The following is a 26,556-nucleotide window of genomic DNA, read 5'->3' on the forward strand; positions in this document are numbered from 1 at the left end:
AGCCTGTGGAGTCCCATTGATTACCTTATATTTTGTCTCTAAGGAACCAGACTTCCTGTGGGTCTTTCAAAGTTTTTATTTTGAAAGTGGCTGCTTCTTTAGCGATTTTCAATCCAGTCCTTGTACCCGACCATTGTCAGAGGAATGTTTGTGTTGTTTTCAATTAAGCCACTTAACACTAACATATGAAACATTTACAAGGGATTTACCAGTGTTGCATCTTCCAAGTCAAACAAGGACTGGTTTGGGGCTGCACTTCAGCCAATGCAAACATACTGCCAATGCAGTAAAGACATACAATAGAACTATCAGTCATGGATTGGCCTCCCCAGAGCCCCAAACCTCAACATTATTGAAGCAGTGTGGGATCATCATGACAGAGAACGAAACAAAAGGCATCTCTGAATGTTGTTTAAGAAGCCTGGAGAAGTATTCCTGAAGAATACTTGGTATCACTGCACCCGATTTACATTTTCCCAGCAAATTATAAAGAAATGGGTGATTCAAGACTTTTGCAGAGCACAACATAACTGCGAACTGCATCTCTTTTTCAGGATGTTTGACCAAACAGGCAATCAGATACCAGCAAACTTGTATTTTAATACCATCTACATCTTAGAGAGGCTTTGGGTAGAGGCTTTATAGGTTAAAAAAAAAAAAAAAAGATCAGAGAAGCAGCAGTTTTTGTAAATTTTATTGTGAAAAATCAAACAGACTGCTAGATCAATATATATATTGATACAATGTTAATGGCCAGTAGTTCTGTTCAGCTGCAATTGTGATTCTTGAACCATGTTGGAAGTCTGCAGTTCATTCAGCTCACATGACAAAGACAAGTGAAAAAAAACTGCCCTCCTTTGAAGCCCCACCCAACCAATTATTACCTTGTGGTGTATAAAAAAAAAAAAAAAAAGACTTCTTACTCTAAAAGTGAAATAAGAAAACTAAAAATACAAAACTTTGGTCTGCTTCCCTTGACTGGCTGTTTTCACAAATTCATTTCAGCCACAGAGGGCAGAAACAATCAGCTGTTTAAAAACTTAAACAGAAAAAAAGTCTACAAAAAACAGGTTAACCTCGCTCCTATTGAAGAAAGATAATATCAATGTCATCAAAATAGGAAAGTTAGCCCAGTACTCACATTTTTGTCAGTTGCTTATATTGTAGCTGAACCTCTGCTTCAAAGGCACGTCAGCTTTTACCTCCCTTACTCTCACGTCTTACATGTACAATGAAAACAGAACAAACACACTGACCTTAAATACAGAGTTAACCAAAATCAGAAAAAAAAAAAGGAAAACAACTAGACAAGTTTGAGCGTACTGTGTAACAGCGATAAAGGACTTCCTTCATCGAAGCGCTGATTTGTCCCTCCCCATCTAATCAAATGTACAGTCTTCCCAAACTCAAACCTTCACTGCCCCCAAAACAACCTACACTATCTCTGTACTCTGCGCTGTGCAGCTGGTACTTGTTTATGTAGGTATGAAATGTATGCGCTGTGTGCATGTAGTGGAGTGGTCTTCAGAGGCCAGCGGTTTGAGGAGACGAGTAAGGGCGCGTTAGTTTGGATTCGTGGGCCTTCAGCGTCCCAATGGCGTCCTTCACTGCGTGATAGATGATGTTCTTCACCTGAGGGTAAAAAATACAACAAAACCGCAGGTGAGACAACACCAGACACAAAACACCTCACACCGATAAGAAATGATAACTTTTCAATGCTGCTGTGAGAGAAAAAAAAAGTTCTCTTATTATCTTACTTTGAAGAGTATCATCGTGCTTTTCCTTTTATTTAACAAAAACATAGCATTGTTATATGTAAACACAGGCTGTGCTGTGTTTGACTATAAAACAGAGACAGAACAATCAGCTTTTCCCACTGAGAACTCTATAAACATGCTGCTGCGTTATAGTGAAGAATGGCCTCTAATATAAACATCCACCTTTGTAACAGTGTATACACTCACTGATCACTTTGTTACACCTGTTCAGCTGCTGGTTAATGCAAATATCAAATCAGCCAATCGCATGGCAGTAATTCAGTGGAGCTACGTGTGTAGACATGGTCAAACTGAGTATCTGAATGGGCAAGAAAGGTGATTTAGGTGACTTTAAACATTTATCTGCTGGGATTTTCCCACACAACAATCTCCTGGGCTTACAGGGAACGGGTCTGAAAAAAGTCGGCATTTCAAAGAGCATGAAAACATGGATCCATCCAACTTTAGGCCACTCAGTACTAGCTGAGCAACACTGAAGCAATCTCACAAAGCACTAATCATCTCAAACAGGTTTTTCAAACATGACCAAGAGTTCACTGCACTCAAACAACCTCCACAGTTAACAGATCCCAATCCAATAGAGCACCTGATGTGGTAGAACAGAAGATTCCCATCATGGATGTAGAAACTGTGTGATGCTGTCATGTCAATGTGAAAGAAAATCTGAGGAATGTTTCCAGCACCTTGTTGAATCTATGCCATGAAAAATTAAAACGAATCTAAAGACAACCCCATTACCAGCCAGGTATAACTAATGAAGTGTCCGCTGAGTGTGTATATATACACAAGGGTTAACAGAACAGACACAAGAGTGTATGAAAGGTAAACTATATAATATGTACCCGTTTCTTTAAACCCTTCAACTTTTAACACTTTATAATGCTGCTCAGGCTTCAGCCCCAGTTTATAGATAACATACTGGTAACCAATCTTAATTTTATAGTTTTTAAATAACTGTCAGCAACTAATAAACTCTTTGTTCCAATAAAAAGATCATAAAAGTGTGAACGCAGAGTTAAGTAAACTATAGCCTACAGCTTCAAGCGACACAAGCAAACATCGTCCTCTAGTATAAACCATCCAAATAAGACATAAAACTACACACTGAGAGGAAAAACACACCCACCTGGAGTTTATCTTCATGGTTTGTGTGAGTAGTGGACAGGTGTCTGAACTCCTGGGTCAGCCTGAAACAGTGCCTCACATGCTCGGGAGACACAAAGTCCTCCGCCACCTTGATACAGCTGTACAGGTTGTGCACCTGAGCGTGCAGAAAGGACAAATGTGTTCATGGAGGTGTGAGGAAAATCACAAAAAACAGGCAGGTCTGTTGAATCACAGGGTATGTGTACAGCTGTACTTTTCATATAAAAACAGTCTGACCTGGTGGGGAGCTCCAGCAGGGATAAATACAGCATCTCCTAAGAACTGTACAATGGCCCAACCCTGGACGCCATATTCTTCGTAGAGCCTGCGGCGGAGCACCTGGTCCAGGTACCAGCTCTGGTCATGAATCGGGTCGTGATCTGGCGGGTTCTCTTGACCTTGTTCTTCTCCCACCTGCGAAAGGTCAGGACAAGCCATTGCTTAGAAAGGATGAGCTTTTAACTAAAGTTCCCCGGCCGGCTAATTTTTGTTTGTGAACTTTAATCATCTTCCGCAGAAATCAAGCTATCGTTCTACCCCAGTTTTATTTATCCAATGACAATCCTGTCCTCACAGTTTATGGTTACAAAATGTTACGGCTACAGCTAGCCTGAAAAAGATCTGCCGGCTTGCTGACCTTGCGAAGCAGCTCCCTGATTTTCTCTGCGTCCTTGGCAGCATAGATGTGCCAGAGAGCTCCAGGCTTCTCCTTTCCCTCGTGCACCCTCCTCTTCGTCATTTCATCCACATCGCCCTCCTCAATGGTGGTCAAGACCTCTGGAGACCAAACATAAACAAACAACAGTTGTAATCAGCACTGTCTCTATAACAGCTGTAACAGAAGTTAGTTTATTTGACTTTTAGTGGCCTCTTTAAATTAGCTTTTGCACTGTGATTGTTAAATTTTTCCACAACACTTTAAACACTACTGTGTTTTACTCGATTCCATTTCCATGAATGACTAAGCTAAGTGCTGGGACCGTAATCAGGATTATTAAATCTACATATTTTTTCTTTAAATAGAACAATTTCATTCATATACATCCATCACAGACTTTTTTCTTGGCAGAAACGGTGCAGGGTTGTAGTTCTCAACTGGTGACAAATGACCTAAGAGGACATCAATGCTGTAAGAGTTTTATTCTGAAGTGCACTAAAAGCTCAGAATCTGCATCTTCCATGACACAAGCATGCCAAGCAGCAGGCCTGTGTGCTCATGGGTTTTCAATGAACTGTGACCACCGTATTTCCTCAAATACTGACCATGACTTTTATGTACCTCAACTGCTGAAGCAGGTCTGTATCAAGAGGCAGGTTTACTTTCTAATGTCTTGTTTGTTTGTTTGTTTTTTTAAAAAGGTATTTTTGGTCTTGTCTCAGTAGGAATACTTTTTTAAAGTTAGTGCATTATTGTACTTCAAATTAAAAGCCCTTTAGTATTGCAGTGCACAGAAACACTTTGATTTTAAAGGCATACAATAATACAAGAGAACCCAGACAGGCTAATTTCTTCATGCTGATCACGTCCCCCAGGCATTATTGGAGGCGCTCCTTTTAGCTGAATAAGGGTTTTCACTTGAGAAAATACGGTAATTAATATAAATGCGGCTTAAGCATTCATATTATTGAGATCCAAATCTTTATTATTATTATTATTATTATTATTATTATTATTATTATTATTATTATTATATTTAATAAACTATGTTTCTAGTGCATGAAAGCATTGTACATTTCCTAACTACTAACTACTTTTTTTGGAAATATGTCGCTACTGAAAATGTAAATCCTGTGGTCAGACCAGTTGAGAACTACTGGGGCAAAGGACAGGACAAGCTGCAGACTACACAATCACATTTATGACACATAAACATTCACATTCACAGCCTACTGCTGACTTACACAGCAGCTAAAACTACTGCCTTAATAAGAGTCCACTGGACTCTCGCCATAATACTGACAGACCTTTGATTCATTAACATGAATCGAAACAACCGCGTGTAATAAAATCTGTCGCGTCAGTGGACTTTCATCTTTCCCTCACCAAAAACCTGGCTGTGGTCAAAGTTTCTCATTGAAATCTAAACGTGTTTGCATTCAGCTGTAATAAACGTGCCCGTGTACGACTGCAGTTTTTTTCTCTCTAGTCCATCATAAATAACTTCTTTACAGCTATAAGTTCAGCTCCTAGGCTACAACAGTCCTTTTATGTTTATGTTATTGGGGTCTTTATGTATAAAAGGAAGGATACTAAGGATTTGTCTTAAACTGACTTACTAATAATGATGTGCTCATTAGAGTAATATTCTTTGGACTGTAATCACAGTGCAATAAAATAAATCCTAATAAAAGTTTCAGGTGGTTTAATGCTTCAAAATGAAAAGAAACATCCGGCTGATTCTTCCTAAACTTTTCCACTGAACATTGAAAAAGCTGGGAAACTAAAGTACAATAACCCATCCAGTTTTATCCTGCACAGAGTGGCTTTCCTGACTGCAAAAATATATACAACTTAAAAAGAAAGTAGTAATTTCAGCATAATTAACGTTTGAAAGATAAATCACCAGCTGGATGTGGAGGTTCTATTCCTAATGTTCTTTTTTGCTAATTTTGCTCAATAATGCATAGCAAATCTCTTCCCTCTACTACTCACTTATGTCTTTGCTATAAGTTTAAAACCTCATTAACTAATTAAGAATATTAGATAAGCACACTACAGGAAAATGTAGTTTCCTACATTTCCTACTTATCCCTAATTGCGTGTGTGCAGGAGCATGAGAGTCACTCAGATGAGTGAAAAGAAGCCTGCAGAGGGGAACAGGTAATGCCAAATCTAGATGCCCTTCATTCAAACTTTTCTCCCACAGGGTAAGGACCAGAGCACAGTGCACCCAAAACTACCAAATCTCCAACCAAATGTGTTACATTTATCTAACCCAACACTGAAAATACACAGAAGGGAAATAAAACAAAAAACACGGATCTCCAGAGAGCAGCAATGCGGAAAATTTAAATGCCATATGTGGTTACTTAGTTTAATAAAGCATGTATTTACATAGAAATCTGGAAAAAGCGTACAAAAATGCAGCAGCAGAAACTAGCAAACGGTTCCCAGTGCTCTGGCCCCTACTGCACAGATAACAGAAGGATGGAGTGGAGGAGTGAAGAAGGGGAGTTAGTCAAGAAGAAGGGCATGCTACTCAAGTTATACAACTGAAAGTCTACAGACCTTTGCGTCCAGAGATTTCTGCCTCTGTGAATGAGAAATTTTGCCACAATGTAAATGAGCAAGACCCACTGAAGGGTCTTATCAGAGTCCAAGCCAAGACAACTAAAACAGTGTAGCTATAATGTTTAGGATGAGGTTGTGGAAATACTGACAAGGTTGTTCAAGAGCGATAAAGTGAGGAATGAGTGATGAAGTGTCTCAAGAAGAAAGTTCGTTAACTTGTACTCCACTTAATGCTTCACAGGATAATATGGCTTTAGTGTGCAAGGTGTGTAATATTGTTACAGAAATACTCTCACATTACAAAAATGTGTGTTTTTGGAAGTCAGGATGGATTTCAAAAACATTCATATATTACAGTAACACATTTTTACTATCAGGAACAGATATACGTGTAAATCTCACTGTCACAAGTCTGGAAAATAAAACAAAACCCTGACATTTAAAGCTTATTCCCATTTATTACTATAGCTGATTAAGTTTCTCTTTGCTTATATGGTTTTGCACGTTTACTTTTAAGCCATAAATCTGACAGAGACTCCAGATATCTGACCTGTAGTGCTAAATCTGGATGTTCGGGGTTATTTACATGATGGAGTCATACCAGCTAATGTACACTGTCCCTTCTTAAATCAAATGAGCAGCAGAGGCAACAGCGTCGGAGCACCAATGTGACTCTCTTCCATTTACGGAGAGACCACAGAGGTAAAATTTTTAGCTCCTATTTGGTTCATTCTATTGGAAATCGGTTAAATAAAACAATCCTGATCTTCAATGAGTTTGTTGAAGACAGAAAGCAAGACCGTAAAAAAAGGAGACAAAGTGTGTTTAAGTCTACCAACCTTCCTCCTGGTTGTCTTCTCCGTGAGGGATGCCAACATAGACCATGACGTTGACCGCATCAGACACATCCAGGTGGAGGTTAGTGGTTCCCACCTTCCGGTCTTCAGTCGATATTAAGCCTGCAGGTTAAAATAGAGGGGAAAGAGTGATGCGAGATGAATAAATTATATCGCACATAAGGAGAGAAAGACAAAATAATTCCATCAGACGTTGTTCTTACCATAAGCGTTGTACATCTTCGGTCCAAGGTCAGGACGCACAAAAAAGTTAGGGAGGCGCGAAGCGAGATTTAGACGACCGTCTCTTTTTGTGTACTCGGGCAAAGGGAGGTTGTCCATTAAATCGTCAAACCTGGGAAAGGTACAAGAAACCCATCAATAACAGACCTTACATAAATACAAACAGGCAGAATTTACAGCTTCAAAGCATGAAAATACAAAGAAGAGATAAAATCAGTTAGCTCCTCTATGTGCTTATAAACCAAGCGGTACTATTTCATGTTCATGTAATTGTATGTCTCAGGCACATATCAGATGGCTATAACATGCCAATCGGAAATATATTATTTGAGCCAAGTGTAAACCATAAATAAAAAATTAGCTATAGTTCCATTTGGATGGCTGAAGCGATGCTCGTGAGAGCGAACAACCGTAGAACATCACTGAAACGCTTTCTCTGTAAATGTTTTTGTGTTCCTCACCGTGTGGGCATCATGTCCCTGAAGTCTTCACCTGGAGGCCAGTCCTTTAATTTTAACACCATGGGCAGGCCATCGGCATCTTGCAGTCGCTCTGCATTCATAAAAAACACATTTAGTGACATCTGTCCAGCATCAGAGAAAAACATGCTAGATACAATAATTGGTGATCTCATGGATCCAAGTAACAAATAAAATAATTGAGGAAAAAGAGAGTTTGGATACTCACTGGAAATAACCTCAAAGCCATCCCAGAACTCTCGCACCTTTACATCAGAGATAATAGCACAATTTCTACAATTGACCAGGTCTACGTCCTGGTCTCCAAACTCCTCGCTGAAAGCATCAGGCCGCCACAACTCACTCTTCAGACGTTTATGTATCCCTGACACCAACACAGGCTGGCCACAAAACAGAGGTAATCAGACAGTAACGGGTGAGTTACATCAATCAATGCAATAGAATTTCAACCCATAGCTCAGTAACATCCATCTCTGCATAATTTTAACACAAAAATCAAAGAATTGGATGAAACATGAAGTTATGCTAATCATAATTCTTACCTGACCCTGCTTCCAGCACTCTCTGAAGATCTTCCAGTTGTTGCTGTTGCTGGGATCCTGTAGGCAAAGGAGTCGGCCATCACAGAGCCAGGAGTGTGAGGTATGTGGCTCCAAAACACTAAGGCCCATCACGCCGTCTTTGCGAGACCCTAACGCTCCGAGTTCTCCGCCTTCAGAGGCCCCGGTGCGACGGCCCTCGGCCTTCTTGGTCTCCACAACTGAGGCGATGATGTGATCCAGGAAGTTTGGAAGGCTGCTCTTCAGCTTGTCGCTCTGTCAGGTCACATAAAGATTTTGGGTTACCCAGCTATGTAGTTTTATTTGTAGCTAGCCGATACTATTGTTGAAGGAGTACAGTTTCAGCAGTTTATACACTAAAATTTACAAAGAATCAGTAGATGGTGGTAATTTTTTAATGATTTACTCCACAACTTGTGCACTTCAGAAATCTGTTGCTTGCTGAAATACAACAAATAGTATTCCTGTTTTCAGCATCTAAATTTCCATATTTAAATGGACTTGAAGTATAATTTCAAGTTCAGAAACTTAGCTGAAGTTTTTGTGTTGATACATACGTTTGAAAAAAAATGATCAACACTATATCATCATATGGAAAAATGAAAACATTTTACTTACGCCTGCTGAGGTAAAAACAGAGGGGAATGGTACCCCACTCTCTCCAGGGCCTTGGGGCAGTTTTCCTGGTCCGGAGTTGAGCAGGTCCCGGAGACTTGATCCCTCAGGTTTAGACTGGGCCATGCTGGAGCCCAGTAAAAGGCTGTTAAATAGCTTAGGGCTAGAAGCAGAAGGCTTTGACAGAGCACTGAGGGAGTCCAGGCCGAAGGGAGGTCGACTGTCTCGACTCATTATGGAGCGAAGCGAACCGGATTCTGGAGAAAGATGGGAGGAAGGAGCGACGTTATTCAGATCCTAGGTTGATGTAATCTTTTTCATGCACTAAGATTTTACGCACTCAACACTTGTAACCCACTTCTTACTTACCCTTGGTGTCATCCTTGGCTTTCTGTGTGGCCAAGTCTGCCAGCCAGTGCAGAGCAGAGCTGTTGCCTTCTCCTGATGAGCGCGACTCCTTGACAGAGGACTGTGTGAGGTTACAGGGGGAGGACGTACCACTGGTGGAGGTACTGGTACTGCCCACACTTTCTCCACCCCCACTGTCTGACGATACTGGTGTCTGTGTGGTTTCTGTTTTGATTGCTGATGTTTCTCCCTCTGATTTTGGAGTGATGCCTGTACCAGAGGTTGCACCTGCGAGGCCACCCCCACTGCCCGGTGTGGACTGCTGAGACACACATAACAAGATAGCAGAGTCGTCAGTTTAGGAGCTTTCAAAGTGTAGACATGAGAAAAGAAAGCTCGGAAAGTTGTAAAACTGTACCTGTGAAATCCCATTTGGGGCAGTAGGGCGCACTAGAGGCTTAGTGTGTCGATTGGCACAGGGACAGTTGGCTTTAATACCCCACTTGCCTCTTGCTGAGTGCACCATGTCTCCTATATTGTAAAGAGCTGGAAGAGAAGGACAGTACGATCATCACACCTTTTACTGTAGCAATATTTGATCACGGGTAACATTTAATGTTCCTGCGATGGGGGAGTTGATCATAATGTACATGTTACCTGTTCCAGGTATAATTTGTGTAGGCATGAGGTTTTGTGGCTCGTGAGGTTGGCCTTTGGCACACTTCAACCAAGAGAAAACTTCATCCTCCGGAGTTTCGTCTACATCTGAAGGAAAGAATAAAGTCAACCATGTATTTCCAACACAATAAGCTAAATAAGGAATAAAATAAGACACACTAAACAGCCCTAAAGTTACTCTAATATCACTGCAGTGACTCACCCTCCCTTGGCCTGTTCCTGCGAAGCCGGTAGCAGTCCAGACACACTCCAAACCCACATTTACGACAGACCCAGTGGATGTTGAACAGGGTGGTCTCACACACATCGCACATTTCTCTGACGCCTCGCACGGCACGTTTCCAGGCCACTTTCTCTGCAGGACAATCAAAAAATAAGCGGATTAGACTCGTGGCAAACAAAACTCTAATGAGAAAACATGAGCTTGGAAAGATGTCTTTATACTTACGGTGAGGCTCCACCATCATCATGGCCTCCTTCTCAGACATCACCAACTGACAAAACTGATCTCCCACATTGGCCAGGATGTACTTGGATGTGTCGAGGTCGAGGCCTTCATGGACAGCGGGCACAGGTAGCCACAGTCCCATAGCCATAGAATCACTCTGCTGGGGACTTAAGAAACCTTCCACACGCAGCACACCTTTACGAGTGAAAGCCAGCCTAGTCACGAGTTAAAAGAGTAAAACATTAAGGTCAAAACACACATTTTTTTTGAAAATAAAGAAATACATAAATAAAATTATAAAGAAAGACAAAGCTGTGTGATCCGTACCTTCTGAAATGGAAAAAACGACAGGCTACATTCGGATCATCGTCGTCGTCGCTCTCTTCGCCCGTATTCCGATATTTCCGATAACGTTCCAGGCGGCATTCGCGGCACTTGTGCAAGTGAGGGGCCACATTGATGCAGGAGCCATCTTGAAGAAAGGACTCACCAGACTGCTTTAGACGACGCACCTTGCTCTGATCTTTAAGTACAGACTGACCCACTGGAAAAGAGAGTTTAGTGTTACCTCTCTTGGTAAGCTTGTTTATCACCATTTTAAAAAGTGAGAAGGGGACAAGTCTTACCTTTGAAAGGCTTGTTACGTGGACGGCTCTTAGCGGCCCCCTGGACCTTATTTTTCTGCATGATGGCTCCATCCTTGGCAGAAACAGGTCCTCCTGGGATTTGACCTTTCTCCAGGCCCTCTTCATTATCACTCAGATCTGAGAGGTCACTGTTGCTGCTGGACTCAGAGTCATGTTTAGATGACTGGCCTCTGTCTTCCAAGCTAAACTTCTGAGACTGGCTCTGGTCGAAGGGCACGGGCACCTCCTCCATTCCGCCAGGGCCAGCGTTTCCAAACATCGGGCAGTCTGAGGTGGATGATGGAATCTCGCTAACGTCTTGCTCCTCCTTTATCTCAGTCCCTTTACTTTGTAACGTCTGAGACGAGGCTGGTGCCGGAGAGGGGGAAGTGCTGGTTGAAGCAGCTGCTGACGATGCTGGGAAAGGAGAAGACAGAATCCCCTTAGGTGGCTCTGCCATAGTGAACAGGTTCGGCTTGCTGTCCAGCGCAGGACCCATGGACTGTGGCTCGGACCCAGTTAGGCCAACGAAAGCTGTGAGGGAGGATTTTTCCCCGTATGCCAAAAATGGATTAGCAGACTCCTTGGAGTTCTGTAGAAAAAGGTTCTGGTGACTCTCTGCAGAATTAAAACCAGACTGCAGCCCTAAGCCAACTACTGAACTTCCATTATTACTGTTCTTTTTAGAAGCACTTTGGGCTCCAGAGGACACTGCTGGACCACCCACATTTAAGCCAGAGCTCCGTCCTCCTGGAGAGCCCCCCATGCCCTGGAAGGGTGATGATGATTTGTTGAACACACCATTTCCCGTTTGCTGGACCTCAGGCACTTTAGGCTGCTCAGGCTTTTTCAGCCCTTCAGTGGGGGCTGCTGGCTTGAAAAGGCTTGGAGGCTCTTTACTCAGGCTCTCAGACACTGCAGTAAAGTAATTGGTGTCCTTGGATTGGGTCTGATCAGCAGTTAGATTTAGGCTGGTGACAGACTTCTGCGACATGCACTGGAAAAACAGGTTCTGGTCTGGCTTAGGCTGAGCCTCAGTCTTTGCTCCACCAAAACTGAAGCCAAAAGGCTTGGGAGCATCCTGAGAGGCTGTGGTAGTGGTAGGAGCTCCGTTGGTCTGTGAGGTAACATCTCCAAATACAGGAGCAGTAGATCCAGCTTGGGACAAACGAAAGCCTGATGCCGTTTTAGATCCCTGAGGAACAGAAACACAACACGGTTAAGTCAAATAATAGAGATAACAGATTGCAAAGAGCAATTTGTTGGAAATGTGTATACAGTATTGATGGTACTTGTTACATCATTGGTTTTACCTCCGTCTGGCTTCCCCAGTTAGAAGTTTTAGAGCTAAAACCCACAGAAGCTGAAAGCGAAACACTGGGAACGCTGTCTTGTGACCAAGAAATGGTGACAGGTCCTGGGGAAACAAGAGCAGCTGATTTGGAATAAGCTGCCTGGTTGCCCTCCTCTCGTTCGAGCTGGGGGGATGAGGAGGCCTTGGGGGCTGGTGCTCCAGGAACCAAGACTGGCATCTGGCCTAGTGAGGGAAAAGACGCAGTGGAAAAGGGGGAAGGGGCTGGTTTGAGGGGAGGAGGAGTGGGTGTAATGGTGGTGGTCGAGTCTGCTGCTCCCTGCGTGGCGACTGCGCGACCGTTTTCTTTGATGTGGCCGGGATAGCGAGGAGAACTAGCGTTTGACTGGTCCATCTGGAGCGAGGAATTAATTGTTGGGGGCGAACCTCGGCCCTGAGGAAAGGTTCCATCTGAAGAGCTTCCATTTTTGGTTGTGCTGCTGACTCTTTCACCAGAGTCTCCAGCCCAAATCCCCATCGCGTCCACTGCAGTTTTGCTGGTGTCGCCGCAGTTTTGTGCGTCCGCTCCGGTATCTGCTGCTCCTTTAAACCGTTTCAAGTTCAAGTCATCCTCACCTTCTGAGGCAGTCCTGCGTCTGCGTCCGCTGTCCCCTTTCATTGTTTCGCTGTCCTTCCTTCGCCGCCCATTCTTGCCAAGCTAAAGGCAGAAAATATCCAGAAATAATTAAAAATCTAAATCTCAAATGACTTTTTAACTAAACATACAGCACACAGCATGAGGAGAATTTGACGGATATCAACTACTGAAACAACCCTACCTCCTCCTCTGTCAGCATGACGTGTATCACACGAGGATCAACCATCTGATTTTCTTCTCCCTGCAGCGCAAAAAAAAGAAAAAAAGTGTAGTCATTAAGTAACATTTATTTACACCATGAACAGTAGAATTTAATTAAGGAACACATAAACATTACCTTATCCAAGGTAATCTCCATAATGTGAGAGATAGGGTCGTGCTGTGAGACCAGTCCAGTCGCCCAGCACTCTTCAAACTCCGGCTGGTACACACGAACTTTGCGTCCTTGAATAGTGTATGAACCTGAGGACAGGTACAATAGGAAAACAGGACTTGAGAGAATTAAATCTATATCCCTCGCATGTCATTTAAATCTGGCAGACAGACATGTTGCTTTTAAATAAAACACAGATGTTTTTTATTCTGAACTCAAATTCCTTCATTCCTCTAACAATACGGGTGACATTGTCCAACCTGTGAAAGAGACCAGCCCAATAGAGGACTTTGTAAAATGTGAAAAATACAGAGGAGGGCGGCATAATATTTAGGCTTTCCACTATAATTTGCACTAAACAAATTGCAGCAAAGGTATCGCTTAATGGGAATAGTTGTCTGCACTGTTATAGCCCATTTCCACTAGTACCTACTCAGGTCAGATTGGCTTGAGTCAACTTTAAGGATTTTCCAGTAGGTGGTGGTACCTGGTACTTTTTTAGTACCTACTCAGCCGGGGTTCAAACTGATCTGAGGTCATCTGAAAACAGACTGCATGCCACCGATTAGCTAGTCAGTGGGAAGCTAATTAACTCAAGCAGCTGTGTGCCAATGTGCTTGTCTGAGTTGCTGTTGTACCAAACGTGTAAATCACTACACTACAAAGCTACCCAAACGCCACATCAAATAAATCATAACCAGCAATTACTGGGCTTAACTTAAATAAGTGCCACTGATTAGGACTCCTTTCAATTTTAATTATGTGACAAACACCCTTAAGACACAACGTCCCAGATGTGAAATCGAGATAAAGGAAACTGGTGAAGGTTGAAACTTACCCTTCCTGAATATCTCCTGCAGTTCAAAGTCAGTACGCCAGCTGGAGATGGCAGCCTGCAGAGATGGCTGCTCCAACAGCAAAGGGTGTCTTACATCTTTATCAACCTGCAAAAGGACAGAAACCAAACTGATCTGAAGCAGCGCTCGCAGTAGAGCTGAAATGTAGAACAAAACATGTATGCAGCTTCACCCTAGATTATTAAGTAAGAAGCACTTAATGAAAACACAAAATAATTCAGTTGTTTTACATTTAAACATGTCAGTGACATTAACATGTATCCTGAGTGATAAATAGTCAATCTGTTTAATGATTGCATAAAACAGAAAACACCAGACGCTAAATCACAAAATGTTGTTGGTACTGTTTGATATACAAGTTCACAAACTTCTTTAACAAAGGCTAGAATTTTTGTATACCTCAAACCTTTGGACAGTTTTGTTGTCGGGCAGGAACTCGAAATTTTTGTTTCCAAAATACTCTACAGGAACCAAGGATCCTAAACCAACTCTGTCCACCAGAGAGCGGAAAGTCTGTGGAAAAGGCGAGAGCATGTAATGAGATAAATACAGGGAGAGAACTTACATTAGGTTTATTCAGCTCAACAACCAAAAGGAGTAACAAAAGTATGCATTTATGAATTCTTTTGTATGTTATACAATTTTGTAGATCAGTCTAATAGTCCACCACCAGTTACTTGCCACTATATTTGGTATAATCAGCACCTCGGTGCATTTAGGTGTGCAGACATGGTTAATACAACCTTCTTAAGTTCAAACTGAGCATCAGAATGGAGGAAAAATGGTCATTCAACTGACTGAATGAGGCATAGTTATTGGTTGTTGGTGTCAGACAGGCTGGACTGGGTATTTCAGACACTGCTGATCTACTGGGATTTACCCACAGGACCATCTCTAGCACTTACGGAGAATGGTCGGCAACAGTAACTTGATGAACCAAGATATGCAGAAGAGCATCTCTGAATGCAGAACACATTGAACCTTGACGCAGATGGGCAACATCAGAAGGCTCTTGGGTCTTATTTCTGTCAGCTAAGAACAGGAAACAGAGTCTACGATTCACATAGGCTCACCAAAATTGAACAACAAAGGATTGGAAATATGTTGCCTGGTCTGATGAGTCTCAATTTCTGCTGGAAAATCAATCGGCAGGGTCAGAACTTGGCATAAACAGCATGAAGACATTGATCATTCCTGCCTTGCAGGCTATTGGGTTGGGTTTAATGGTGTGGGGATATTTTCTAGGCATACTCTAATCATCTTATAGCAACAGAGTATCGTATAAATGCCACAGCCTGCCTGAGTACTGTTGCTGACCAGCTGTATCCTTTTATGCCCACGGTGTGACCATCTTCTGATGGCTGCTTCAAGCAGGACACACCATGTCAAAAAATCTCAAGTCATGTCTAACTGGTTACCTGAACATGACAATGAGTTCACTGTATTGAAATGGCCTCGTTAGACACCAAATCTCAATCCGATAGAGCACCTTTGGGATGTGGTGAAACAGGAGATTTACATCACGGATGTATTAGATGTATGCATTAGTTCTGCAGCTATCAATTATTTTAGTTATCGAGTGTTCGATCAATTATCTGATTAACTGAATATTACTTTGTCATATCAATGAGCAACGATAAATATTCAAAAGAGAGGAAACTGATCTTTCAAACTGCACTACTAATTGCAATTTCTAAAATGGAAACCAATGTTTTAATAGTGTAACTGAATAGAAGGTCTGCCAAAACAATTCAAACCTCTCGTTGTATTTAAATATCATATTAAAATCATATTTTAAAGAAAACAATTTCTTAAATCCAAGGTAACAGTAATTTCAAAAAAAAAGAAGAAAAAAAGGTATATACACAACCTAAGCTGAGGCACAGAATAAAACTGTCTTCTTTCAATGTGTTCTTCCATTAATAGGAGGCAAAAAGAGTTCTGACTGTACTGTATCACCTGGACGTAGTAGATCTGGTGGGTGTTCAGGCGTATGTGTTTTCTGTGTGTGTGCTCGTGTGTCTGTAAATGATGACTGCAATGAAGAAAAGCAAGCATGTCCACATTTTTAAAACTGAAGTTTTCCCTGGGCTTTTAAATGCAATATTTTCTACTGCAGAAAACAGACGTTCTAACGGTGTAGATGTAATAATTAATGGTAATAGTTGATGTCAATAATTCAGTGTCCATGTCGGCAGCCTCGAGTTTTACAGGCCCATGTATATTTTTACTGGTCTGCAGTAAAAATATTTTAAATCACAAATGTGGGTGACACATTCGCATTTACATAGTGACAACTGAGCGCTACCAAGTTGCTGGATTAACCCAAAGCATTGAACCAAAAAAATGCATCAACCAATTTTTTAAGATTATTGAAGGTATTCAATGATTTAACGCAGCTCTAATGTGTAACCAACAAATCTGTAGCAACTACCAATAGGAACCAGAATATTCCAGGAATGACACCATTACTTTGTTGAATCTATACCATGAAATATTAGGGACAGTTCTGGAGGCACTTGCAAGATGTAACTAATGAAGTGGCGAGTGGATGTATAAACTGGCCAATTTGAAAACCGAAACGTCTATGAAAGGGTAAAACAGACTGCACATTGACCTGGCCTTCTGTTTACTATCTGGAAGATAAGTAACATAAGCAGTTAATGATGTCCTGACTTTCCTGTCTGCCCTCAAGGTGATCATTAAGCCAGTTGTATGTATGTACTAAGAGTCCATGCGTGAACACATGCAAGCATTTTCCTTGTTTTATGGTTGTTGTTTTTTAACGTGCATGTAGACAATATTTTGCAATTGCACTCAAACCATGCAGATCATTTTTTGTTAATTCTTTGTCATACATTGGTCCCAAAATGTTGATGTTGAGTCATTTTCATATAAATAAGAAAACAGCACTCTCACACTGATTACACAAAGAAATATAGAAACAAATAATACAATTATAACGTGCTTTATGCATTTACATTAAACATGGATGCTCTGATCTTATGCAAGTAAAACATCAAGCACTGAATCAAACTCCATAGTAATTGACTCATTTTGTAGTTATCATTGCCAATATCCAGCTGCAAGTGTTAGCTGTTCAAAACACGTACCAGGTGATGGTAACCTTCAGATTGGACATTATTATACTTATAAGCAAATGTGCACTGCAGAGCGAACAACAATGACTAAAATAACTCCCAGTGTGGATGTGGAAGGTGAGCAACATGTAAATGGCGCTTTAATTTGTTTTTTGTCTCCTCTCGATGAGTCGGGAGACACCAGTGTGGGATCAGGTGCACACTTTATTTTCAAATGAATTTCAATGACCAAAAGAGTTATCCAACTTCCATTCACTTTACATTCCAAGCATAAATCTGATCTAAGTACAGCTCACTCTATTCCCCATTCACAGATGGAGCCCAGACTATTTGGATGGTTAATGGTTTTGCTTGTTTCCAGCTGAGCACTCACCAGAGCAGGCCAGGCTGGTGCCGAGGCTCCGCTTGTGTCGGTAACGTCGCTACGACGGGCCCAAACAATGGAGTCTTCTACCAGCACAGCTTTCACCCCCTCGTCATACACCTGCACCCAAGAACAGCGCTGCGAAGCATTCTCAAACTCCACAAATACCTGCAAAATCAACCAGAACATACACACAAGGACTGTGAAGTGATGAAGCAAGTGAAATTACTGCAGACTCTCACACTTTCAGGAAATCGCAAGTCTAAACAAACAAAGCAAATCTGATTCCTTACAAAGGTATTAAAATATCAAATTCGATACAAAGTTAATTAATATATTACCATCACAGGATGTTAAACTGTATTTTGGTCTTGTGAATTAAGTGAACTGCATGCTCCAACAGGTTTATATAACCTATATGTATAATGTGTGTAAAATATGTATAATCCACATTTAATTTAACTTAAACTTCAAGGAGGCTGAGTACTGCTAGAGGAAAACTTGAGATATCTTTTGTTATGTTTTCAGGTTAGCCCTCAAAACCCCGGGCTGCTGTTTGGCATTTCTAAGTGAAAAAACATCTGCACATTTACTCAGTAACATCATCTGTGGAAAAGAAAAACTTGGTAAGGTTTTGAAAAGTCCCCTTAACCATGCTGTCCAGCCCAGTGAGAAATCTGAAAAAAGATGTGTGATTTGGAGAGTAAATAACAGCCATACAAGTATGAGTCAGTCAACACTCGCTATAGAAGTGAAGAACACCAAATGGTAAGTCCACTTTAGTTCTTGCAGTTCTGGGTGCTACTCTACTATGAATGTGCCCTGCTTGAAAAATAGTACTGGCTGTGGATACCAAGAACAAGATTTATAAAACTGTCATATTCTGTCCAAATGGTATTAATTTCATTTGTCTTTTTCCCCAGTAACCATAACTGTATTTGCTAGTTCTGAAAAACAAATAAACAGAACCAGACACGGGATATTACCATCACAATCAGCCTTAATAGTAGTCATTATGGCTGCCACGATTAGTCGACTAGTCAGGATTACATCAACTATCAAAATAGTCGACGACTAATTTAATAGTCGACGTGTCGTTTGAAGCTTTTTAATCATCCCAAAAGACGCAGAAATAAGTAGTAGGATTTAAGAGTGTAATAACGGACTGAAATAGAAGATGGCAGCACTGCACGTACAAGGATTCCAGCTGCCGTTAAACCCTGAAGAAGAAGAAGCAGTGTCCGGTATCGTGGCTGTGTTCAAATTCAGGAACCGGATACTCCTGAACTTGCATTTGTAGGCCAATTACGTTACAGCAACACAACAAAGGCTGTTGAATTCGAAGACTCCTCCAAATCCGCCCTTCATTTCCCCAGATTTGAAGGATGGGTCGGATGCATCTTTCGTGGCCCAACCTATCCCAGAATTCATAGCACGGCCCTGCTCAGTTTCCTACAATGGCGGCAGCTACTTAGTTTTAATATTTCTTTTATTATTCTTTCTGGGTCAAAAAGTAAACTTTTAACATATTTTCAGGCGAGAATGTAGCTGTGTAAACTTCAAATATCTGCTCAGTTTACCAAGACATCACATATTTTCAAAAGCACTCCGACGTTTTTGGAGACGTCTGTTACCCACCAGCTTGATAGCTAGCCGGGGTTCAAGGCTCACTAGAGAAGGTGAGAACACCGGACTCCCGGCAAATCGTTTTCGACCCACCGCCGTCTTTCGCTACTCAGGTTAAACATAGATAACTTCGATAACTTAAAAATGTTAGTGTTTGGCTTTTTTCAGTGTTTTATTTGTTCCTGAGTAAATCGGTTTGGCTGAGATTAAAGTTATAGTTTTTACACAGCTGAATAAAGGTCAAGCAGACAACTGATTATCAGAAGTGTGAGATGCTCGAGAATATACTCCGGTGTCCTGTTATATTTAAGATAGCAATGAGCAGATGGCTGAGTTTATTAAACTCCACCGAAACAATATATTTAATTAAAACTATCATCTTGTCTTCATTTTTAGTTAGCACATATCTTAAACACTTCAAGCTGTAAGCTAATAATAGTTATATAAGAGCAGATATTCTGGTGCAATAAGCTGTACGTTTTACGTTCAACTGATGCATGATCTGATTAGTCGACTAATTGCAAAAATAATCGGTGACTAGTCGACTATCAAAATAATAGTTTGTGGCAGCCCTGGTAGTCATACTATTTTTCTTTGGAGAAAACGAATTGTAGATGCTCACAAAACACGAGCTGGATATACAAAGTTATTACAGCTGCTCCAAGAGTCAAGAACTGGAGTGAGAAGTGTCGTCAAGAAATTCAAAGATTGCCACACAGTACAGAACAAGGACAACCTGGTGAAACATTATGCACACTGGAAGCGTGACCTTTGGCCACATGAGATGAAACTGGAGCTTTTTGATCACAGACACTCAGCTTATGTTTGGAGAAAGAACATCAAGCCCACAGTGAAACATGGTGGTGGGAGTATTATGCTGAGATGACGCTTCAGTGCTTCTGGAACTAGGAATCTCGTCCCACGGAATAGTGAAGAAAGAAGGATACGTAAAGATTTTGAATGAAAACCTTTTTTACAAATGTAAAAAGAACATTTTCATAGAGACATGATTATTACGTCATCTGTTACTTTATGCAAATATGCACAATGGTTGATCGTTGCCAAAGTTCACATTCAAATGATCAGCTACACAAAGTGACAAAGTAAACATAAGAACACCAGAGCTCCCACTTCTCACAAAGGACTACAGCTGTTTAATGGAGATTCCAGTCTTCCAGACTCCCACCATCTCTTCTTCTGGTCACATTTGTTTACACTTGGGGTGGGAATATTACAGCATGTTATTGATTAACACTATCTATGAAACTGATCAGCAACGACCCAGTTTTAATAGGAAAGGTTTTCCCCAACCTTTTAAGCAGTGCATTTGCATAATGACTGAAACTAGCACCAGTGACAAACAATGGGCTGTGAGGTCAGTTTCTTGATCATTAATTTGCAAGAGAGAATGAGAGAGCCCGAATGGCAGCACCAGGTACTAGTAAGCTGCCCCCTCGAATACAAACCTCAAAAACTGCCTGTTGTTCATTTGTATAGCCACGTGAAAATAAGCATCTGTTAGACTGCTGGCTGCAAACCAATCTCACGGGCCAACTTCATTCAAAAGCTGTCTGAGTGTCAGCATCTTGAACTTGCACGTTCGTAGCTATTTGTTTAAGACTCACAGGTCGAGTATGGGACAAAGCTCTCCCCCTTTTTTTCTGACAACAAAATAACAACTGTACCAACCTTTTTCTTACTCCGAAGGGGAGAATATTGGTATTGTTTTGTTCTGTAATTGCGCACTTGTTTCCTCTCTTAGTATCACTGCTGCTTCCTTGCAAACACAGGTTTGTACAATTCTGTGGAAACAAGGCGGCTTGGCCCGGAACTGCAAACGGTAACAAGGAGTGCCTAAGCATCCTTAATTGATTGTAACACTGGAACATGCAAGTTCATACAGTTTGTTGCAGGCACCTTTATTCGGGCACACCAATGAAATACAGTGGGGACGCTTGATGTGACATCGGCACCTGATGTTTTAACACACCCAAACTGGGAGTTACAACCTGAGACATTTTGTGTGCAGGGGCTTTGTGCTTGGGAGACGGTGCTGGGAAAGTACAACGCCTTCTAGGACTGATGCTAGGACTGCGCCTCTTATTGTATCCTTGCCACTGGAGCCCCTCTCCGCTCAATCCCACACCTAGGAGGACTAAGGCTTTTTCATCCTTGGCGTTGGGTCCTACCGGGAGCTTGAATGTGGACCTTTGCTCCAATCCGACTGGCGTGGAACTCGAGCCGGAGGCTGCGCTCTCACTGAAGGTTCACCACAGCAGGAGTGGGTGCTGCTCTTGCCCGGCAGCAGAGGAGCAGTAGGACTGTGAGAGCTAGTTAGTATGGGCTTGGTATGACGTCTGGGGATGATGTCACGCAGTGCCTCTGTTTGCTTCTTCCACAGATCAAAGCCTTAATGGCTTTGATTGATTGCCCAAATAACTCGGCAGCAAATACTCACCCCTGTCATCATGCACATATCATCACAAGTCAAGACGTAAACAGAGGTTTCCTCTTCTAATATACACGGAGGGATGAAATCCTGTACTGTATGTGTTGTACCGAGTGAATCAACTGAAAGGGAACTATAATTTTATAGGTGAAATGTAGCCATACTTATTTGGATGCCTGGACATATACTCTGAAGGCAGCAAACTTGCAGAGACAATACCAAGCAAACTGCTTAACCTTCAGGTAGTGATGTTTTGCCACTGTGCAAGACAATTCATTCTCAAACAACAGAGAAAAACGTTCCAAAACCTTGGTACATCCCACGCAAAAGGCAACAGATTTTCTAACTTTGTCCATGTGGCATCAAGCTTTATGGTAATTGTTCAGATTTTAAGGTTTTGCTGCACTCGTCTCATGTATCTGCAGCCTGCCAAATACAGTACTCTATGAAATCCACAGATCTCAGTGTCAAAAGCTTTCACTGGTCCAAATAAATCACAGGTAATAACCGCTTGTCTGCAGCACATATGGAGAGTATTTGCGGCGAGTAAGTGATCCATGATTTCCATGGTTCTTCAGTTTTACTTTTCCAAAGGTAACAAGGAATAAAAATCACCAACATGTCAAGGATTAATGACTTAAAAAAAAAAAAAAATCAACCAAAACCAGTCTCTTCTCAACTTCATCAGATATCTTCACAATCCAGTGTTTCTCTGTATAGACAGGTGCATATGCATTAATGACTAAATACCTATACTCCACCTCCACAGTGTTAGACTGCAGCTCCAAACTACTGTGGCCCTGGAGCTTGTAGTGCATCCACCACAGCTGAAGGTCTAGCATCACCACCTGCCGTCCAAGACAGTGATGTTGGAGTACATGTGACAAAAGAAGCATCCTCTCTGGAGAATTATCTGAATGATAGAGGGCCCCTGCAACAGCAACCTGGCAAGCGATCCGGTGCGTAGGGAAAACAGAAGACAGGACAGCCAGGACAGCCAGGACTAGCAGGTTCGCAGCCACTGGAGTTTCATGGTAACTGCAAGGAGTCTGTCCACTTGTAAACTGACTGCAAAGAAACTCAGCCTCTCAGACAGACTTTGAAAAACTGCCAGATACAACAAAAAGGCCATCTGTTTTCATTTATACAATAAGCGCCATATGTTAAAATCATGAACTGCCAAAGGTCTAAAATGCAGGAATGCAGAAACTTTACTAAAATTAGTTTATTGCTTGATTTTAGTCACTTTTGCCACTATTCTGACAATCTGTTTTTGTCAGAACACCAGCTGCAACAACTTGGTTAGTACTGTTTTAGCTTTTTAAGTTTGCACATATAAGTACCATGCTCCTAGGGGATCTAATGTCATTCAATGAAGCAGGAACGACCACAAAGTGAGCTTTGAGTACCCTACCAAATGCCGCTTGTTGCAAAACCTTCTTAATCTAAATTTGGTGTTGCTTTTTATGAATACAGAGCATACGTTCTTCTTTCTTTGTTGTTAGGATCTGGTCCTGACAGCCTGCACTGACATCTATGAGATAAGATAATCAGAAAGCACGTGTGATAAAACGTATCGGATGGTTAAAGATGATAAGAAGCAAAAATTCATAGATTTCTGTATGGCATCTACGACTATCAGTCATCTTAGTGGCTGGATCATTAATGTAATTTCATTTGCCTGCCTATTTAATAAATCTTGTGTACCTTCAAGTCCAGATCAAGCTGGGACGACAGGAAGAGAACCTATGATCAACAAGGAGAAGCCATACTAAGGTTTCTGCAGGTTCACCTAGGGAAGGATCATTAACGATTGCCTCCGGCTGTCTTTGTCTCCACGTTACCAGGGTGCCTGGTCCAGTCTGCCATCAGCAGCACACACTAAAGGTGTTGGATGGCTCTTGGCCTAATCCCCTGTCAGCAACTGAGGAAGGCTTGACTCTCTGTTACTTTACTAGTGACTTCCTTGCAGGTCTTCCAGCTGTGTGGTGCAACTAGGGCCTCTCGTCAGCTGTCTACACCCAGAGAACACCTGCAGTGGAGGCAATGGTTTTTGAGTTGTTAGTTGAAATATGACCCCAACTAGCCCATATGACCCTATATTGAAGTCACTGGACCCTTACCTGTATTCGCAAATGGGCTCAATCGGACTTCGCTCAGACCTTGTAACAGGAAGAGAGCGTTTATGTCCGATCACACTTCTGATTGAACATGTTCTCATATCCACATCTTGTGGGAAACATGTAGAAAGGTTCAGGGCTACAGGGCATATATGGTCTAGTGTGGATCTAACTGATAAAATGTGTCCCTTCACAACACGTTTTCATTTATTTATTTGGGTTTCAGTTCAAATACACTCAAAGTTTAGATAAATTCAATGTTTAAAAGACACTGTGCTCTTTTGAAAGTTAACTTAATATTGACCAAAAATCATTGTAGTGGGATTTTTTTCTGATCATGGATGAGCGCTGCCCTACAAAGAAGAAAAAACATTACAACTACCAATCTATCCTCCATCTTCTTCACTAGACCACTGACTCACGCCTGCCAGCTACACCTCTTTAAAAAGGTTAGGACATAAACAAGCTTTTCACACGTTTTTAGACTGATCAGTTAGCCCACCTATTTTTTCAAAGCTCAGATTTTCTGACATGTCCTTACATGTTCACTGGGTGGTGGGGCTCGGAGAAGTAAACACCGGTGGCATAAACCCTCCAAGCTGGACAGACCCCTGACACATACAGCAAGGTTTAAAAGCATAAAAGGGTGTGCAGTACCACATGTCCAAGTCCTTTTGTTTATCACTGATGGAGCAGGTTATCAGACCAGGAGACAAACATGGATAGAAGATGTTTTTCATGATGTTTTTATAATTATGCATCGACATGCAAGATAAGGGCAGAGCACAGGAACAAGTTCTCACACAAGAAGGAAATTCCTCAGTTTAAGATTTATTTCCCAAGGGAAAAAAACAACATACAATTAGGAAATGCACACCTAAGGTCAATAAGTAGTATTGCTACTCTTTAGATAAAAGCAAAAAAAAAAAAAAAGAGGACTAAGGGCTACATTTTTTGTCGTAGCTTGCTTTTTCTAATAAACAAAAAGATAAAACATCGGAAGCGATTACATTTTTTTCTTAAAACTACATTTTTACTTTACTTGATAAACAACAGTAGACAGATTAGACATAAATGCAATCCTCATGCTAATTGTTTAATTAAAAAACGATGTGTTATCTGTTAATGTCAATTCAAATGCATGCTACTGTAATAACCCGCATTTGGACTACAAAGTGCAGCTGTCATGTAGGTCAACCACCTCCACCCAGTTTTCAAAAACTCTCCCAATTGTTGGGCTCGGCAACACTACACTTTCATTCATTCATTCTAATTACCACCCCGAGCAACAGTGTGAATACTTAATAATCTGGACGCAGAGTACGCTCGCAGGGATTCCTGGTTCGCCCCTTTATGAACTTGTAAGGCCTTTAACTAGACAAGCCTCAGCCAACGGTGGAAGCTCCTCAACCTTTACGGTTACTCTGTGACTGCCGGCGATTTGTTTCAGTGCAATGAACGCTTAGTTAGCTCTAACGTATCGATGCTTTCCAAATTCGTGCTAAATAGTTAATGAATAACACTGAAGCTGGGTGTCAGAGAGCTGAAAAGCGAACAAAGCAAAGGCCAAAAAAAATCCCCGGCCTCGAGTTTAGCTGCGCCCCAGTGGCTGCGACTTGGAGCTAGCCAGTATGTCCAAAAGCTAACATAAAATACTAGCAAATGTAGCATCGGTGCTAGGTAAAAATGTGTTCGCTAATGTAGAGCACATAATAAACAGCTGGTACACTGTGCATGTATGCTAACTGTTGTGTATTTAGCTATGCAGGACGGCGTCAGCTGAATGTAAACACTGACCGTTAGCCCCGCTGCAGTGGTTGTTGTTGTCGCCTCCCCGACGCTAACCTCCGGGGCGGCCAGGCCGATGACACTCACTGCCCGCACAGTTCCCCGAAGCCAGTCCCGGGCCCAGGCAGCCTGCTCCGACTCGGATCCATTCGCGGACCTGCCGTCGTCGAGGAGCAAAAGCAAACGCTTCCCTATCAATTCAAGAGAGTCCTCCATGGTTTGCTCACAGGCTAGCTGCCTCTAGTAAGCCACCATAAACAGTGTTAACTTCTCCGCTTGGGATGGGAACTCAAGAAAGCTAAGGTTAGGGTACGATCGCAAAACAGCTTTAAGCTCGGTGCACAATACGGCTCGATTCGACGGTTGCGCTGCACCCCGGGGACACGCGGCTGAGGACCGGGTCACGCCAGGAATTCACCCAGTCGAAACGTTTTTGTCCTCGGTGTTAACGCGACTATCCAGCTCTGTCCGCCATTTAGCCCTGCAACAATCAAACGCACTCCTCGTATTCAGGCAGCACTGCGGAGACACGGAGAAAGTGTGCGCAAACAGCGACCTCTAGCGACAGGACCGCAGAGCACCTCAAAGATAGCTGCTTTATTTTTCAGGATTTTCCGCAGTGTTAACCAGAGATAGCTGGACCAGCCCAACTACACTGCAAATGGTTAAAATACTTTTATCAAAACGATTATTTACATTATTTATATTTAATTTGATTCAACAACCTATTGGTTTATTTTACAGGGATATTCACTTGTTACAAAGATCACAGAAATAACATATGTAAATTTGTTGTTAAAATTTAAGTCTTCAATTGTACAAAAATACTGCCAGTAAACAAGGAAATAAGCTTGGAGTAAGCGCACAATGTGTCATCTAATGAATACATGTATTTCTGTGATTGAAATTATTTTTCATGAGGATCACTGTGGTTATT

The 26,556-nt window shown here is 41.8% G+C and overlaps 1 protein-coding gene across 3 annotated transcripts; it reads right to left on the reverse strand.

Moving 5' to 3' along the window:
* Positions 1 to 678: 678 nt before the first annotated feature.
* Positions 679 to 26,127, reverse strand: kdm3b (lysine (K)-specific demethylase 3B). 3 transcript variants are annotated; one of them, XM_006781507.3, is made up of 25 exons: positions 25,629 to 26,127; positions 17,646 to 17,804; positions 14,571 to 14,684; positions 14,153 to 14,258; positions 13,279 to 13,403; positions 13,123 to 13,182; positions 12,306 to 13,001; positions 10,993 to 12,187; positions 10,694 to 10,910; positions 10,367 to 10,581; positions 10,121 to 10,273; positions 9,898 to 10,005; positions 9,659 to 9,786; positions 9,262 to 9,559; positions 8,896 to 9,149; positions 8,260 to 8,532; positions 7,926 to 8,097; positions 7,700 to 7,790; positions 7,220 to 7,350; positions 6,999 to 7,118; positions 6,157 to 6,180; positions 3,565 to 3,704; positions 3,165 to 3,341; positions 2,908 to 3,042; positions 679 to 1,632 (listed from the first exon to the last, which is right to left on the reverse strand). In XM_006781507.3, exons 1-25 carry the CDS (start codon positions 25,833 to 25,835, stop codon positions 1,525 to 1,527), a joined length of 5,406 nt encoding a protein of 1,801 aa, XP_006781570.2. In that variant the 5' UTR covers positions 25,836 to 26,127; the 3' UTR covers positions 679 to 1,524. The 3 variants fall into 3 exon arrangements, with proteins under 3 accessions (XP_006781570.2, XP_006781569.2, XP_006781571.2); XM_006781506.3 differs by having other exon boundaries at positions 9,262 to 9,562; XM_006781508.3 differs by lacking the exon at positions 6,157 to 6,180 and having other exon boundaries at positions 9,262 to 9,562.
* Between the last annotated feature and the right edge of the window lie 429 nt (positions 26,128 to 26,556).

This window comes from Neolamprologus brichardi, chromosome 2 (assembly GCF_056152115.1).
Source record: "Neolamprologus brichardi isolate AB-2024 chromosome 2, ASM5615211v1, whole genome shotgun sequence".
Taxonomy (NCBI): Eukaryota; Metazoa; Chordata; class Actinopteri; order Cichliformes; family Cichlidae; genus Neolamprologus; species Neolamprologus brichardi.